The following is a 16398-nucleotide window of genomic DNA, read 5'->3' as shown; positions in this document are numbered from 1 at the left end:
TTGTTGTCATATTGCTTATTTCTGCTTTGACTTTTTGGATGCTGATCTGTAAACCAGTGCACTGTAAGAAATGAGAGCAGAGAAGAAAGGAGACATCTGTAAACTCTTTAAATTTGAAGTTTAGATTTAAGCTTTATTTCTGGTGATCAAACTAAAAGTGTTATATTTTGGGTTTTCAGTTAATTGAAAAACATTTTAAGAACAAAACTATGAAATGAAATAAAAATTATAAACCAGAATTTACTTAAAAGCTTAGCCGGTCGTAATGGTTGAGAGTGTGGTACAGTTTAAGTACTTTTATCCAACCAGTTCAGTAAAATGTTTACTTTGAAACATTTTAATGAAAGAGGTAAAGGGTGGTTGAAGGTGAATTAGCAGATGTTTTCTTTCTTTCAACATTCAAGCATTCAGGCAGCAAGACACAGAAGGTTTTGTCAAAACAGGTTTTTTTTAGCCCCTTCAAAATAAGAGGGCACCTAAATATAACTAGGCTCAAAATCAGGACTGAAGAGAACATAAATGCACAAATGGACAAGAACAAAACGAGGAAAAAAAATAAAATAAGAGGAAATGTACTGGTGGTGTGGCTGGCCACACACTTAGCTGCACCTTTCTTCGTCTACTTTTAATCGATGTAAATTCAGAAGGAATCAGAATTCAGTCTAAGATTGTCTCATGTTCACGTGCACTTTTTAAGATTTTGTTTTTGAGGCGTCCAGGTCAGGCGTCGTAGCAAAATCAACAAAAATTCAAATACAGATAAAAAAATATATAATTCCAATATTACACCTGAATGTCATGCCGTAGCAACACAACAATGGCTGAAAGTTCAGCGTGTGTGTGTGTGTGTGTGTGTGTAGGCAGATGCTGCTGTATTCACAGGAGGAGAATGGAGAACTCATTTCCAGCGAGGAGGATCTTTTCATTTTGTGAGTACAGAATGATTCATTTACTCAGTTTGTGTGAGTTTAAATGCTGATAATCTGCTGTAAGAGCACTCTGCTCAGTTTCGAATTTGACCCAAAAGCTAATGTGACGGATCAAAACCCTCCGACTGCAGTCATCCTCTCACAGAGGTTTGCCCGTAATGCCTCTGCTGATCAGAAGAGCAAAATTAAGTCAACGTATGTTGTTGATAATAGCACAAATTGCCTGCTTTTCTGCTATGTTTCCCTTCCCAAGGTTTTTCCTGGAGCAGAACAACAGGATTTTCCAGACTCTGAGCGAGGTGGCAGGGAGCCCCGACCCAACTGTAACTCAGGAGAGCGTGAGGGCCATGGGTCTAGATCCGCATGGAGACAGGCTTTTCTTGCTCCACCTGCTGGAAATCTACGGCTACGACAGCCTGATGGTGTCAGAACAGCTGTGCTGCAGCTGAGAGATGACCGACAGCTGGTTTTTCTGTCTTTCATCACATCTGGTTTTAATGGGGGAGGCTGACTTGTCTCAAACTGCTGCACTGCTGGCTTACTGGAATCTTCTGCACGCAGTTGGAGCCTCCAGGAGGTTCTCTGGAGTCGTGTTTTGTTGTGCATCCCCACAAGCTTCTTTTAGTTTACTGTGGTTCTGCACCTCCACAACCTAATTCTTTAAACTCTCCTGTCATAGCGCTCTGTTCCACTTGATAAAGGCTCTTTGAGATAAACTTCATTGTGAGAATCAGATACAATAACAGTCACATCTGAACGCCATCATGAGATGAATGAAAAATAACCTTGACCCAACGACATTTTCAGTGAACAAAACATGTTCTGAATAACCAACGTATGAACGTGAAACAGAGGTGGACTACATGTAAATAACGGTTTTGTCCTTTCTGTATTATGTGCAAGTGTATGTGTGATTTAGTGTCCGAATATCTGGTAGCGTTGCATTCGTTATAAAAAGTGCTGAATTTATGAATCAGATTTCTTTTTAGCTTGTAAGTAAAAATCAGGGCCTCTTATATTTTGTTTTCACCACCAGGTCAAACTGCCTTTGCCTCAAATCTATGACTGAAAGACTACAGTTAAAGAGGCATTTCTTGCAACAAAAGACAGAAGTTGCGTTTTTGAGATATAATTGTGACACAATTGTGTTAAAGCAACAAAGCTTTTACTAAAGACTGTAAGTCCATGTGGACTTTGTGAAAATAGCTTATTTGCACCGAAAACAAATGTTTGATTTACTTCAAGTGTGAGAAAAAGGCAGGGATATAACCTACAACTTCAGGTGATTCTGTTTTGTAGAAATAGCTAGAAAAGGACAGGGAGGAGTGGACATAGTTGTTTTGTATCTTTGAAGCGCGCGCGCACGCACGCACGCACACACACGCACGCGCGCGCACACACACACACACACACACACACACACACACACACAAACATCCACATGCAGGATATTTTTAGCTCAAGCGAAACACGGAGGATTTGGATCAGTGTTAGAGCACAACTAAGCCCAGTTTAGGTGTTTTGCATCCATTTGTTCCTGGATTTTGTTCACACCTGTGTCATGAATACAACTGCCCGCAGTTAGTATTGCAGATGTGCGGTCCAGCCGTTAAAGTCTCCTAAAAACAATTAAGACTGAAGCATCAGTGGTAATTATTGGCAGTTAGCAAAAGCTTTTCCTTTAAGCTAATTTTCCACATGGTGTGAAAATTATATCTCAATTTGCATACCTCTATAGATCTCGTAAAGCTTCTGAAAAACCATGTTAAGTTTCTTTTGAATAATTACCACTAAACAAAAACATGCATTCAAGAACATTTTTATTAAATCCGACATAAAAACATGCTGTACAGTTAGCTAACCTGGTGCTTTTGGACATTAACCTGACAGGATGTAAACATCTTTTCTCAGTTTTCCTGTTTATTTTAGGTTATTTTTAGCTCTGAATGGTTGTATGTACATATCAGTTTCCTGCATTTCCTTGTAAAGGGATCAATTGAATGTGTTTTATACAGCAGTAATGATCCCACAGAGCCTCTGTGTATTACCAAGACCCTCATCAATTGTTTGTCCTTATTTTCACATCACCTTGAACAACTAGAGCAAAGCAAAGACAAAACTCTTGGTATTTGAAGGAAGAGTCAAGTCTTGTTAAAACACCTTTATTTATTTATTTTACTGTAAACCATCTCAGAAATAAAGTGCACAGTCACTTGTAATGAAAACAAATCTTCTCTCACTTTAAGTGTTCTTTCACTGTTGTGTGTTCATGATTATACTTCTGAGTGCTGAAACATTCAGGAGCCATTTCCTTTATCAGCAGATTCCTTGTCCTTTCCATCAACAACACCGCTATAATCTGTGGAGCTAAACTCCCCAATGATGTTGTTGTCAGGTATCCTGCCCGTCACAGCAACTTTAAGAACAGTCAGCCAGCTTTGCTTGAGCTCCAGACCATCGCAGGAGAAGATGTGGGTGGTTTTGGATTGTTTGAGACAGAAGCTGTGCTGATCCTGGAGCTCCTGTGCAGAAGCCTCAATGATGCAACCCGGGAGAGGAATGGTGAAAAGAGACTTCTCGTGATGGAAATGTGAGAATAAATGAATCAGAGAAAATCTGAATGAGAAGGTTGAAGGTAAGCTGCAGAAGAAACCAATAGTAGTATAATAGGGAAAAAAAAAAAAAACCTCTCAAAATGGCATGTTATGCTCCTTGGTCACCTGAGTGGTGCACTGGGAAGCAGGTTCAGAAAACAGGCTTTATCGTGTTAACCGGCTCAACAAAACCTGAAGTTAGGATGGATTGACAATGTCAACAATTGTCTTACAATGGATGTTTTTCTTTGTTTGTTTCTCTTGTAATAAAAGGGAAAATTTAAAAAAAAAAAAAAATTCTGTTAAAATGCTGTCGACCAAATTTAATGTCCAGTTTCAGGTTCAAGTTTATGAAAAAGAAAAAAAGATAGTCATTACAATAACCAATATATCTGTGCCTCCACTGTTATAATCAGTGATAATGGGAGTCACAGGAGTGGTTTTTACTAAACTGGGTTCCAATTTAAAAAAAATTGCTACCTAAAGCATAAATGCACACTTTTCCTCATAAAACACCCGTCCTTTTACTTTATTTAAATGTAAACTGATTGATTAAATAATGTACCTTTAAGAAAAATTACTGTTTGAGTATAACCAATATTGTTGCTGTGTTAAGAACAGATTGGGGAAAAAAAAAGAAAAAAAAGACAAGAAAATCTTAATAATGTAAATGTAAAAATTGTTACACTTGAACTTTATTAATTCAACACTATTAAAGCACTGATTTTACTAATTTGACCAGGTTAACATTCATAACAGACTAAATATTGACACATTATTGACTCTACTCTGCATTATGGACTAGTTATAGTCCATACCGATTCAGGGACAGACAAAAAAAAATCTGTTTTTTGTTCAACAATTAACGCCAGTGCTTTAAACATGGTCAGTCAGAATTTCGAGGCTTTTCATTCAATTTTGATGTTCTCTGATCTGCCATTTGCAATTTCAAGAATTCTACGTTTTACAGCCGATTTAATCTGAAACTGAACACACAAGCAGATTAGCTGTCCTGCACATTACCATGGTGACCAAGAAAATTCCAAACAGAGAAATATTAGTGACACTGAAAAGCCTGAAATAAGCCTCAAAACATTTCACTACTAACTCATTAAACCGCCACAACATATAGTCTTAAAACTTTGTGCTCCTGACTCATTTTGATGGCAAACCGATATTAATTGTGTACATTCATGGAGCTGCTCTTGCACTGCAGCACACAACAGCTTTTTTATTTATTTTCACCAGCCTGGGACATCACATGACAAATTTCCTTTTTATTTTACAGCACCACTTGACACGCAACCAGATGCTGTTTTAACTCGCACCATTACTGTTTCAACAACAACAAAAAAAAAGTACAAGGGGAAGAAGACGTGACTGAAGGAAATGGAAAATAGTCAGACAGAAAACAGAGCAAGAGGAAGAAATCTGACACGAGCCAACATATAAGTGACTTAATGACTACAGGGAACTAAGAAGAGAATAAATGAAAGATACTCAATTAGCTATTCTCAAAGTGTGAAAATCTGCTAAAGCCAGTAGTTTCATGTGGTTTTGTAATTCACCCGTCAGACTACAGCAGAGCGCATGTTTGAACTTTGAACTTGATTTGTCAAACTGTCTCGAGTCCTGACAAAGCTGGATTTAAATCCAAACTCCAAAAATATCTTTGTTGAAATGACAAAATCTTAAATGGAGATCAGTTCGAGACTGGAGATTTAATGTTGCCATAACAACAAGGCTGATTGATTTAAGTAAGGTCAGTATTAAGAATTAGAAATTTTAAAGACAGACTCCAATCGTTCTTTTGAGCCTTTAAAAAAATTCTCCGTTGCGTTTAAATTGTGATTATGACGTTTTTTGGCCAAAATCACAAAACCTGAGCTATTTTTTTGCACTCTGCTTCTGCTGAGCACAAATTTCCTCTTCTCGCTTCTACTCGCTTTCATCGTTCTACTTTTGCTGTGCAGTTTGCGCTGAGATGGGAACATCATTTTTGTTTTAGCCAGTTCGGTCTTAGTTTGGTTTCATACATACAGTATCTTGACAGAGTATAGCCCTGGAAGCGATCAATTATCAGATAAATTACTTAGAAAATTTTGACAAAACGTATTGAAACAAACATACAAATAAAACCATAATAATTGTGTGTGTGAGAGAGTATTTGAAAAACTTACCTGTGAAACAGCACACACATCTAAAACTGGAGGATCGGTTCTGGTGAGAACACACCACACTCGTTGCCAGCTCACCGAGTTGTCAGAATAACGCAGGACGCTGCTCATTGCGCTGTCACGGGGCTCCGGATGCGCCTCCGACTGGAACGAAACACAATTATAAATCATGTGCTCAAAGTTTAACAGTCATGTTAATGACACATTTTCTAAGCTTAAAAGACAGCCCTTCCTGTTTGGGTTTGTTTTCCATCACACTTTCGTTGCAGCTGAGGGGTTTGGGTTAGAATATGCAAAAGCTACAAATCTACAGGTTCAAAAAAAGGAAAGATGCTGTAGGACTCGCCTCCAGTGTTCTTCTCTTCTTCCTGTCCACCTTCTCACCGCTCAGGCCAGCCAGGATCATGTAACAAGCTTTACAGACTTTGTTCAGCTTGTTACCATCATACTCTAAAGCCACCTTATAGTCCGAGCACTTCCAACACACCACCTGAGGGAGCAGAGAGATCATAGCTCAGTGTCCTCAGGCAAATTTCTGTATTGTGTGATGCATAGTTTTGGCTCATCAGTTTACTCACAAAGCCACAGGCCCGGCAGTGATGCCTTCTTCTAGTGAGTGCATTAAAAGGCTCCTGGCATGTCATGCAAAGCGTCACCTCATTGTCTCTGATCCAGCGGGGGGCTCTTCGGCCGAGTTCTTTTAACTGAAAAACAAATGAATACCACAGGTAGGATGGTACGCTCACACTGCCCCTTCTGAAGTCAATATTCTAACACCTGACTTACAGGTTCTTCCACATTCAGCTCCTTGGAAGCCAATTTGAAGGTTTCATTTTTCTTCAGAAACAGATCAATGGCTTCCTGAATCACCTGCAGAAAAAGTTCCCCTTAGAAACTAAAACAGCAGAATCTTTCTCTAATTTGTGTAACTGTTGAATACACTGCTAAGGAATAAATAGATACCTTGATCCACTGGTCTCGGTCCTGCTCAGAGCTTGAAAGCAAGAACAGCAAAACAAGCCAATTATTTGATAACATGTAAAAAAAAAAAAAAAACAACAAAAAAAAACAAACAAACAACACAAATCCACAACTAACTTGTTACAGTAAAAACAATACTGTGTTATGTAATACTAAAAAGTCATAAAATTGATTAACTCATGAATCCAGTTGACAAAACTTTTTCCAAAAATTTTTCTAACAGCAACAAATTAATAATAAAATCCAGCAAGTTCTTGGAACACTAAACCACAACTTTAATCCACTGCACAGCCTTTATTTTAATCTGTTTCATTAAATACATTCAGATAATTAGGAATATAAAAAGCTTAGAGATATAAATGTCTGTGCAGTACAACTGTGTGCACACACCTGGCTTGTAGCTCAAGAGTCTTTTCCTTTCCAGAGACTTGAAAGGTGTATGGGTGGTCTTCGTTGGTGGTCTGATGCACCTGCATGCCATCCACTCCGATTCTGCATCGGACTGTGAAACGCTGTCCGACCAGGCTGAACTTTGGAGTGCAGCACAGCAGAAAGTTGTTAAACTGTGGAGGAAAGTTCAACATTTCCAGCATCATCATTAGATCTACTAATGTGGTGGAAAAACTCAGAAAACTTGTTAATCATGAGAATATTCCACAACAGAAAGCAAGAAATGACTGGATGAGTCGCGTATGGAGCCTTGTCCCAGCCAGGGATCTGCATCAGTCTCTGATCTAACCAAGAATAGGTGTCTCTCCATGGCTGATGTGTTCCGAGCAGCAAGCTTGAGCAGACGACCTTCTTTAAGAAACTCATTGGTTGGGTTGACCACTTCTTCTTCTCCAACCATTTCGTAGATCTCCAGCAGTCTTTTCAGGCTCTCCTACACAGAGCCAAAGAAGCATAGATCATAACTCGTGTGCAAATTTATATATTAACAGTGGATAATTCAGGAATTTCAACATAAAATGCTAAAAAAAAAAAGGAAATTACAGTATTGGGACAACTGTTATGACAATGATTGAATGTTAGAATGAGGGTAAATGAAGTGCGTTGCAACATACGGCTTTTTGAATGGCACTGTTTGAGTGAGTGGCTGCCATGGAAATGGCTTGCAAGGACTCTGTTGGGAGAAGCAAAACAAATATTTTATTTTTAACTTAAAAAAAAAAAAAATAAGGGGACCAATAAAGGTCGAGATAAACACCGATGGAGCAGTGATACTGCTGCAAGAATATTCTAAAAAGTGAATATGATGAGGTAAACAGAGTATCAAGACAATTCGAGAATATTTACTCTGAGCAAGATCATAATCTGGATTATCTTCAGGCAGCTTCTTCAAGTAATCCTTCAGTAGCATCTCATACCGTGGAACCCTCTGGACTGGTTCTAACATGTGGTGCTGCAGGGTGAGGCTGCCACACACATCTTGCCTCTATCAACACATACAACATTTTGATTGGACCTGGCAAGTGGGCAGGGATAACGACCAACATATGAGCATTTCTTACTTGAATGTCCTGGATTATGTTTCTGAATGCAGAGGAGCGCTCAGTCCATGTCCTCACCAGCTCCATGGCCTGATCGAAGTTCCTGACATAGTCGGCATACATCCTCAGGAAGGGTGCATGCTGCAGAAGAGCTTTACCCAGACCAGGGCTCTCATGCCTGGATTTGGTAATGTGTGTTGGGCAAAAAGACAGAAAACAGAAAGGGTGGAGGGTGGAGATGTTTTTTGTTGGCACACTAGCAGTAGGTTTTCATTTTATATCCAAGTCACATTAACTTGCTATATTTTAATAGTAGTACAAGGCTTTCCATACCATGAACAATGCAGCAACAACTAAGGTCTACACAACAAGCGAAACAACAATACCGAGTGATTCGATGAATGATTAAATGTTTGACAACCAACTAATCAAATTACACTCTTTGTCTCCATTCTCTGTTGCTCCGAGCTACAAGTCTGCAGTTCACACTGCTGCTTACTTTTTTTTTTTTTTTATAATAAGCAGGCTACAGACAAAAGATTAAATATGAACCCAATGTTTGACTTTTCTGAAGATCTCTGTAATGCAGGAAAACGTTTGGCCTTAAACACTGAATTAACACAGATATAAACCATTTCAGAAACATTTCCTAGCAGTCTTTGGCTTGGAGGGGTTTCTGAAGTTTCTTATGATATCTTTAATAATAATGGCAGGAATCATCAGTCGGTGACATACAATATCTGTCTTGAAAAGACGACAGCTGGATGTCGCAGAATTCCACGTGCCTCCACCCTTCCTATTGTCTTTTTCTTTATTAAAATCATTCAGCAGGTCATCAAAGCCTAAATTGGGTCTTTTGTCAGTGATTTATCAGTCTGGACACTTTATAAGTAGCTATTGTTTTTGTGAGGACATGATCATCTGTGTATGCACCTGTAAGTATCCTTTGGTTTGACTATATAATTGTTTCCATGTGATTTTGCAAAACGTGAAACAAGAATAAAAGGGTGTTAGACTAACCAGTGGGAGATGCAGTTTTCCAGATCCGGAAGTAGAAACTGACTGTGGAAGGAGTAGATTGAAGATGTATTGGAGAAGATGTTTTTAACGACCTCAGAAGGAAATGAGCCTCGATCTGCCTCTTCTGTTAGGCGTAAACAAAACACCTGAAGTAGGAATTAGAGAGCAACAAATCTATAATTACAAATAAATAAAGATGATCTACCATAGTGAGAGGAAAAAAAAATCTTTCACTTTCAAACAGATTTGCTTTTGCTTCTCTTTAGTGCATTGTGCATCGGGAGGTGCATTGTGTCTTTGTGAAAGGAGCCACACTTACTTGGTCCAACAGGTGGAGACGAGTCACGTAGGTCCTCTCGGTCTGCACGAGCTCATTGGCTATTTTGTACAGTTTCTCCTCTGTGTTATCTTCATCTTTTGGCTCTCTTCCACCTCCTTCATTCATTTTCTCCTCCTCCTCATTTTCCTCACCTCCAGACTCTTTCTGAGTCCTTTCACTTTCTGGAACTGCTTTACTCCATTCGCAGGAAAACCTGGAACCATGTCTTCGGAATTTCTTCCCTTCCGCCACTGTGCCATCAATTCCATTCCCGTTTCCAGCTGATGGCACCACGCCATTCATTCGTCCCAGGGAACTCTGTGTACCAGTGCTTGAAAGATGGTTTTCATTTGAGGGAAAACTGAGCCTGTGGCTAGAAGGTGTTGTGTTGTTGACGCCGAGCCCGTTACAGTCGGCTGACTGCAGCTGTTTCAGAGGAGGCCGTTCAACTTTTTTATTGGGAGTCCTAGACAAAGAAATTTAAGTCAGATGATAATCCGAATAAATGGAATCCTATAGAGTGCCATAAAAAACTAGAAAAAAAGATCAAGCTGATGAAGTCGAGCACCCTACCTGTCCTCGTCCATGTAAACAATCAGGTCAGGCACACTCAAAGATTTTTCTGTCTTCTTCTCTTGTGTTTCCATCTTGAGATTCCCGCTTGAGATTCTGTGCAGCCCCAGCCAGGATTTAGAGTTCTTGGCAGGGCTGTAGCTGCCCATCCTCTTCTGAACAGGACTCGGGGTCCGCAGCTTTCCCATGAGAGGACTGTGGTTTCTTGGGGACAGCTTAGCAGGGCTGTGGCCTGCCTCTCTCAATGGGCTACAGCTCTGAATGCCTCTTTTGCCCGGACTTGGGGATCCTAAAACTGGACAGTTTGTAAGCTTTGAGACCCCCTGAGCTTGAATGGAAGGGCTGATGTGTACCCTGGATGCTGCACTCAGAAAATTGCCACCTCTAACTGGACTTGGGGAGGCCTGATAATTCTGTGGTGGGTTGATGCAGGAAACGGAGTCTCTACAATCTCTATGTTGACTCTGGACTGGCTCTGTGCCACAAACTCCCTCAGGTGGTAGTTTTCCTGTAGTGGGACTGCAGGTTTGATCCCAACCGATCCTCTCAGGGGTCTGGAGGTGAACTGGTTTAGGAGGTACTGCAAAGACAAACATTGGTTGGAAGGGATTCTTACTGCAGCCCAGTGCAGCTTCAACTTATCTAAAAGAGCGAGATTACTTCCACAACCGAGAGGACAGACCAGGCTTTCTTCCTACCTTCTGGTTTGAATGGCGACTTATTTGCTGAGCTTTGTTTATTATCTTCTGCACCAGTTCTGGAGTTTGGTTTAGGTCCATAGAGACCATCACAAGCATGACCGCAGCTGTATGAGCCACACACTCCACTGCTCACATCTAAAGAACAAATACTGATATCATAACTCCATAAACACACCCCCCACGTGCATAATAGAGTATGTAAACATAAAATATCAGTTTTGTTGGAACAGAAAGTTGAAAACAGCTTAAGCATTAAAAACACTTTACATGAAATGTTGGCATGTCTTTGCTAAGATTTAAACAAATGCATTTTTTTTTTTTTTTCACATCAGCTACTTATGCAAAACATTTGTAGAATTTAGAAAATATTTTTTAATATTTAGTTTTGTTTTGAAAAGAAGCCATTGTTTAAGTCTGTGATACTATTTACAGTGCATAACCTGAAAAATGGTCGGAATTATGGATTTTATTCATTTTTAAGCTTGTAGCTATTGAATGTGTTACATAAACAGGAGGAAATCTCTTAGATTGAATCCTATTAGTCAACAGTAATTTTTTCCAATTTAAATGACAGTAAATTATTTGTTTTTTTAACAGATAAACTATGTAAATAGGATTCTGTAGCTGCTAACATCTTGTGCTGCGATTTTAAGACAATTCTCACATTACAAAACTGTTTTCTAACCAAAAGGGATTCCAGCCATTTTAAAGCATGTTTACATCCTCACTTACATCTTAAACATGTTCTTTTCAAAATATGTAAACCACTTTCTTACCTCGTTCCCATCCAGAATGATGGATTTCACTTCTTTTGTTTGAGATTAAAACTTGCCACTCCCAGCTTTGCTAAAGTGAGGCTGATTTGTTGGTCACATGGAAAGACCTAAAACCTGCTTTCTCAACACAATATTTCTGCTTTCTAGCTTCTGCTTTATTCTCTACAGAATTTAACCTTTGCCAGACTTACAAATTATGCCATGCCTGCAGAGCTACACACACTAACGTAACCGGACACATAGCTAAAGTAACCAAAGACAAAAGTTTCAAGATGTGTAAAATGTTGCATCCTTTAAAAATGAATACCATTTTGTTAAATATGTGCATTTTCAGGTTTTCTTAATTGCATCAGTTTTTAAGATTCCTTTGTGCAAAATGTCAGTGCAATTTATGTCTTTAAAACAAGAGAAGTTGCATGTTTTGCATTCCTATTAAAATGACCCTTTAATGGGGAAAAGAATCTTTGTTAAAAGAAGACAATATTGTCGAATCCTGCATCTGATAGCACTACTGGAGAAATGATACTTCAAAACAGATCATTCTATTTTACAGTAGGAACAATAAGGTTTTGTGCGGATGTGTGTCTGTAAGAACTTGACTCAAGCTAGTTAGTCTTAAGGGGCAAAGTCCAGGCTGAATCAGGGGGAAGAGATTTGACTACTCTAATCCAACATCTTAAGTGTGTCTTTAAAAGAAAAAAAAAAAGAAAGTGTGTTTTCCCTACAAATGCATGCACAAGCAAATACAAAGACATATTCACAATCTGAAATGGAAACCTAAGAACATTTAAAGGTGTAATCTATACAGCTAATGCTCTTACCTGCTGCCCTGGTCACCCTCTTACAAGGCAGTTTAAACCTGATAATTAAAGTTATTCTGTAAGTCCCAAAATTGTTTTCCTTATCTACTGAAAATAGCAGAACCTCATTAGGATATTACAAACATGCTTTGTGTACAAACAGCACTGTGCATTAGTATTGAACCACCTTCCATTTCTTTATTTATTGCTTGAATGTTCACATTTTAGCCCACATTTATTTTTCAAAAGTCTGATCCTTCAGAAAAAAAACTCTTTTTGCAGACTTCAGGATCATGTTTTCACTTAACATGATCACACACAGGACGATGGGCATGATTCACCATACTATAATAGAATAGAATAGAATAGAATAGAATAGAATAGAATAGAATATGGAATAGAAGTACTTTATCAATCCCAACTTGGGAAATTTAGTTGTTGCAGCCTCCATGTGCAATTGTGTTTATAACACAAAGAAACAGAACATTCTAAAATTAAAAATATCTGCAAAACAGTGAAGAGGAGATAAATAACACTGTACTATGTGAGAGTAATAGCCTGGAATGTGCTATTGTCATATATATTAAGATATGGTGACATCTGTGATGTTATCTAAGACAAGGAAGAAGTATTGAACAGTCTTATTGAGGTGGGCAGGAACGATTTCCTGTATCGGTCCGTGTGACAGCGAAGCTGTCTGAGTCTTTTGGAAAAGGCACTCTGCGGGTGGAGAGGGTGGTCAGGGTAAGAAGCATGACTGCAGCTGTTTCAGAGGAGAGCTAAGATAATTAGATAAGACTTGCTGCCACAAAGTTCTTGCACTTCTTTTGTTCTCCACTGGTTCCATTTGATCACATTTTATAAGGACACGTTGCAGGCATGGTATGCCACGCTCAACTACACATTTTGTTTTATGCTGCTGGTAAAGTGAACATGGAATATATATGATTCTTAGGTCAAAGTTGGGTTATTTTAAGGTGAAATGGACACATACAAGGACTGGACTGACAAAGACTGAAAAAGCATGCCTGGGGAATAACTTCAAAAAGAACTTCAACAAAACCGGGAAAACTGTTTCTGAAACAATTTCAAAAGAATATGAGAAAGTCTTGCTACTTGAAAGCAAATATATAAAGAAATGAAGGGTTGCTGAAGACATTGGAACAGTACTGTAATGATCTGCTTAGCTTGTCATGAGATAAAACTATATAACACACCTGCTAAAATATCCGCTTTCAGCAGGTGGACTCATGTAACCTTCAACATTTAGTTCATTTAATGTCAGAAAGATTTTTTATACCATTTAGTACCTTGAGCTCATGTTTTTATTCTGACAAGAAAGGGGGCTGCTCGTGGCTGGTAGTCACCACATATGTCTAAAATGATGCCCATTTTAAGTTACATTTATTATTCTGCGGAACGTGTAACGCAGCTACATCACCTGAGGCGTTGCAGTCTGCCACTCCACCTTTATCTTTCCGTTTGACCGCCACTCTCCGGAACTCCTCCGTCTCACGACCACCTCGCAGAGTCAAACTGTTCCTCTTCTTCAGGTCAAACATGATCACAAATCAGCTCCAGTATCAGCGAGAATCTGCTTTTTTTTTTTTTTTTGTCTCAGTAACAGTATCACTCCACAAGGACCTAAAGAAGACGAAGTAAGGGCTCGTATCCCCCTACTATGTGCTGTTTTCCCAGCTCCACACACGCGCTCAATTACTGCCACTCATGTTGATCCAGCTGTTTATAAGCCCCGCCTCTGATTTAAATCACCACTTGCTTCCTGAAAGCGACGGACCAATCAGAGCACAGTCGCTTTTACTTTTTAATTTTTTTTCTTCTATTCTATTCTATTCTATTCTATTCTATTCTATTCTATTTATTTGTTTATTTTATTAACACAGTCGCCTTTACTATGGAGAAGAGCGGCTTCCTAAACAGTTTAAGTCACCAAATCAAGCCTGGCTTAATCAAAACAAATAAAACAATAATAATAATAATATTAAGATAAAAGATTTTCTGGTTAGGTAATTAATATCGATTTCAATGTGTAAAATTAAATGAATGTAAATTTAAATTAAACACAAACTGAGAGTTGATATTAACTGTTACACCAGTAAGTTGGAAATGATAGTACTACTACTACTACTACTACTAATAATAATAATAACAACAACAACAACAACAACAACAACAATAATAATAATAATAATACTTGTTAGGTGGTCTTTGCTTCCCTCCAGTGGATGACGTTGGTACGACATTGTACAATACAATTATCAGAGCAAGCTTTTTCTATGGACAGGTCATTACAAAAAAACAAACAAACAAACAAAAAAAAAAACCCTTGGTCGTCCAACCCCAATTCAAATGATACTAAATACATTTTACATCTAAAAAAACAAAACAAAACAGATATGATTTTCACAGAAAAGGGCATTTTGCTGCAACTTTGAGGTTGATGAATGTTTAAATATTAGGTAGCTACAGATCAAATTAATCTGATTAGAGAAAGTTATAGGTTTCTAAATTTAGTCAAAACTCAGATTCCTTCATTCATTATCCTAACCGCTGAGTCCAATGAAGGGTCGCGGGAAAGCTGGAGCCTATCCTAGCAGTCTTTGGGTGAAAGGCAGGGTACACCCTGGACAGTTCACCAGTCCATCGCAACGCCACACTTTGGTTATCTCAAATACTGAATGTACAAAGTCAGCAGTTGTGAAAAATAAATTGCGGGACAATGACGATTTTCTTACTCCAATCAGCAAAGTCAATTTGTAGTTATCAATTTAATTAAAATACAGTCATGTTTGAAATGAAGATCCCCACCTCCGCCCTTTTTTCCACATGGTCACTTCTGGCACCAAAATCACCCAGATGGTAAAAGCCAAAGGCCAAGTTACAGGCTTCCGTATGATGTTCAGAAAACAAAAGCATAATTTATGGTAAAGTAATGGAAGCAGCAATCCTTTTAATGTCCTCAAACATATAACTGATTAAGATGTATCAGGAAGATAGGCTAAAATATGGTTATGCAAAGTTTTATTTGTCTGTAAACAAAAGAAAATCATCTGAGTTTGATGTCATGTCTGACAGAGAGAATATTGTTTCAAGTATTTTCGTGTAACTGTTATTCCACAATACCATTCCTTTTAGTTTTACTACTAATGTACATTATCACCCTTCAATGTACTCTTTATTCCGGCAATATGCATCAACTTCCTAATTCCAAGATGCAGAAATGCTTTAATATTGAATGAGGGTGCAGATGAAAGGGGGTCTGAAGACGTTTTAGAAAATGTATGACATAGATAGATAGATAGATAGATAGATAGACAGATAGATAGATAGATGCGTTAGGGTAGGGCGCCATCTGCTGGGAGGGCACCTTACTTGCAAGCCAAACCTATGTGGGTGTAGTTTTGCCTTGATCTAAGATAAAAATAAAAATACATAAACATAAAATAAAAATAAAATGTGCCAGTGAAGGAAAAGGAAGACCAGAATGACCAAACTAAAAATGTGTCATTGTTAGCTTATATGTTGCAGGAAAGTTTAGAAGAGTTCCCTTTCAATCTGAGAAGTCTGGGGGTGTTGTACTAATGTTAACCCGCCTGGACAAGGTGATTAGTCCTACGGAGGAATTAACGATAGAAAATATTAAATAGTTCATGCGATGCTATATTTTTAGCCTGATATTTTAAATAATTACCAAACTATAAAGATTTAGTGGTTCTGTTTTGTGTGTTGAATAGCATTATAATTCAGGCAAATATTATCATTGTGTTTATTGGAATAAGTGGTAGTTCATTTAATGAATGGATGAAAGCATTCAGAGCTATTTTAATGTTTAATATTTTAAATGCACCTTTAAAGTTGTCTACTTGATAAAAAAAAAAAAAAAAAAAAAAAAGAATAACGGGCCAAAATTTGACTTCTCAGTTGTTGCAACTAGAAATTAGCTGGTTAGTTAGTTAACTAGATAGATAGCTAGATAGATAGATAGCTAGACAGACAGACAGATAGATAGATAGATTA

At 38.2% G+C, this 16398-nt stretch overlaps 2 protein-coding genes across 2 annotated transcripts in view; one reads left to right on the top strand and one right to left on the bottom strand.

Moving 5' to 3' along the window:
* Nucleotides 1-1378, top strand: part of LOC306773171 (DENN domain-containing protein 11-like) — a gene marked incomplete at both ends in the record, with an annotated part of 10259 nt that extends 8881 nt beyond the window's left edge. Inside the window, 2 exons of the mRNA XM_079262914.1 lie at nt 861-929; nt 1183-1378. Coding sequence (XP_079119040.1) covers nt 861-929; nt 1183-1378 — 265 coding nt within the window. The remainder of the gene's footprint in view (nt 1-860; nt 930-1182) is intronic.
* Nucleotides 1379-3226: 1848 nt separating this feature from the next.
* LOC306773357 (FYVE, RhoGEF and PH domain-containing protein 4-like) lies at nt 3227-13922 on the bottom strand (the record flags this gene model as incomplete). Its single annotated transcript, XM_079263146.1, has 15 exons — nt 3227-3502; nt 5779-5844; nt 6047-6190; nt 6279-6404; nt 6487-6570; nt 6664-6694; nt 7072-7244; nt 7421-7564; nt 7746-7804; nt 7978-8116; nt 8193-8349; nt 9192-9337; nt 9511-9976; nt 10084-10663; nt 13802-13922. The coding sequence occupies 15 exons, from the start codon at nt 13920-13922 to the stop codon at nt 3227-3229; spliced, it is 2712 nt and encodes a 903-aa protein (XP_079119272.1).
* Nucleotides 13923-16398: the final 2476 nt, after the last annotated feature.

This window comes from Telmatherina bonti (assembly GCF_933228915.1).
Source record: "Telmatherina bonti genome assembly, chromosome: 23".
NCBI classification, from domain to species: domain Eukaryota; kingdom Metazoa; phylum Chordata; class Actinopteri; order Atheriniformes; family Telmatherinidae; genus Telmatherina; species Telmatherina bonti.
Note: the sequence above shows the minus strand (reverse complement) of the source record. Positions and strands in the feature narration are given on the sequence as shown.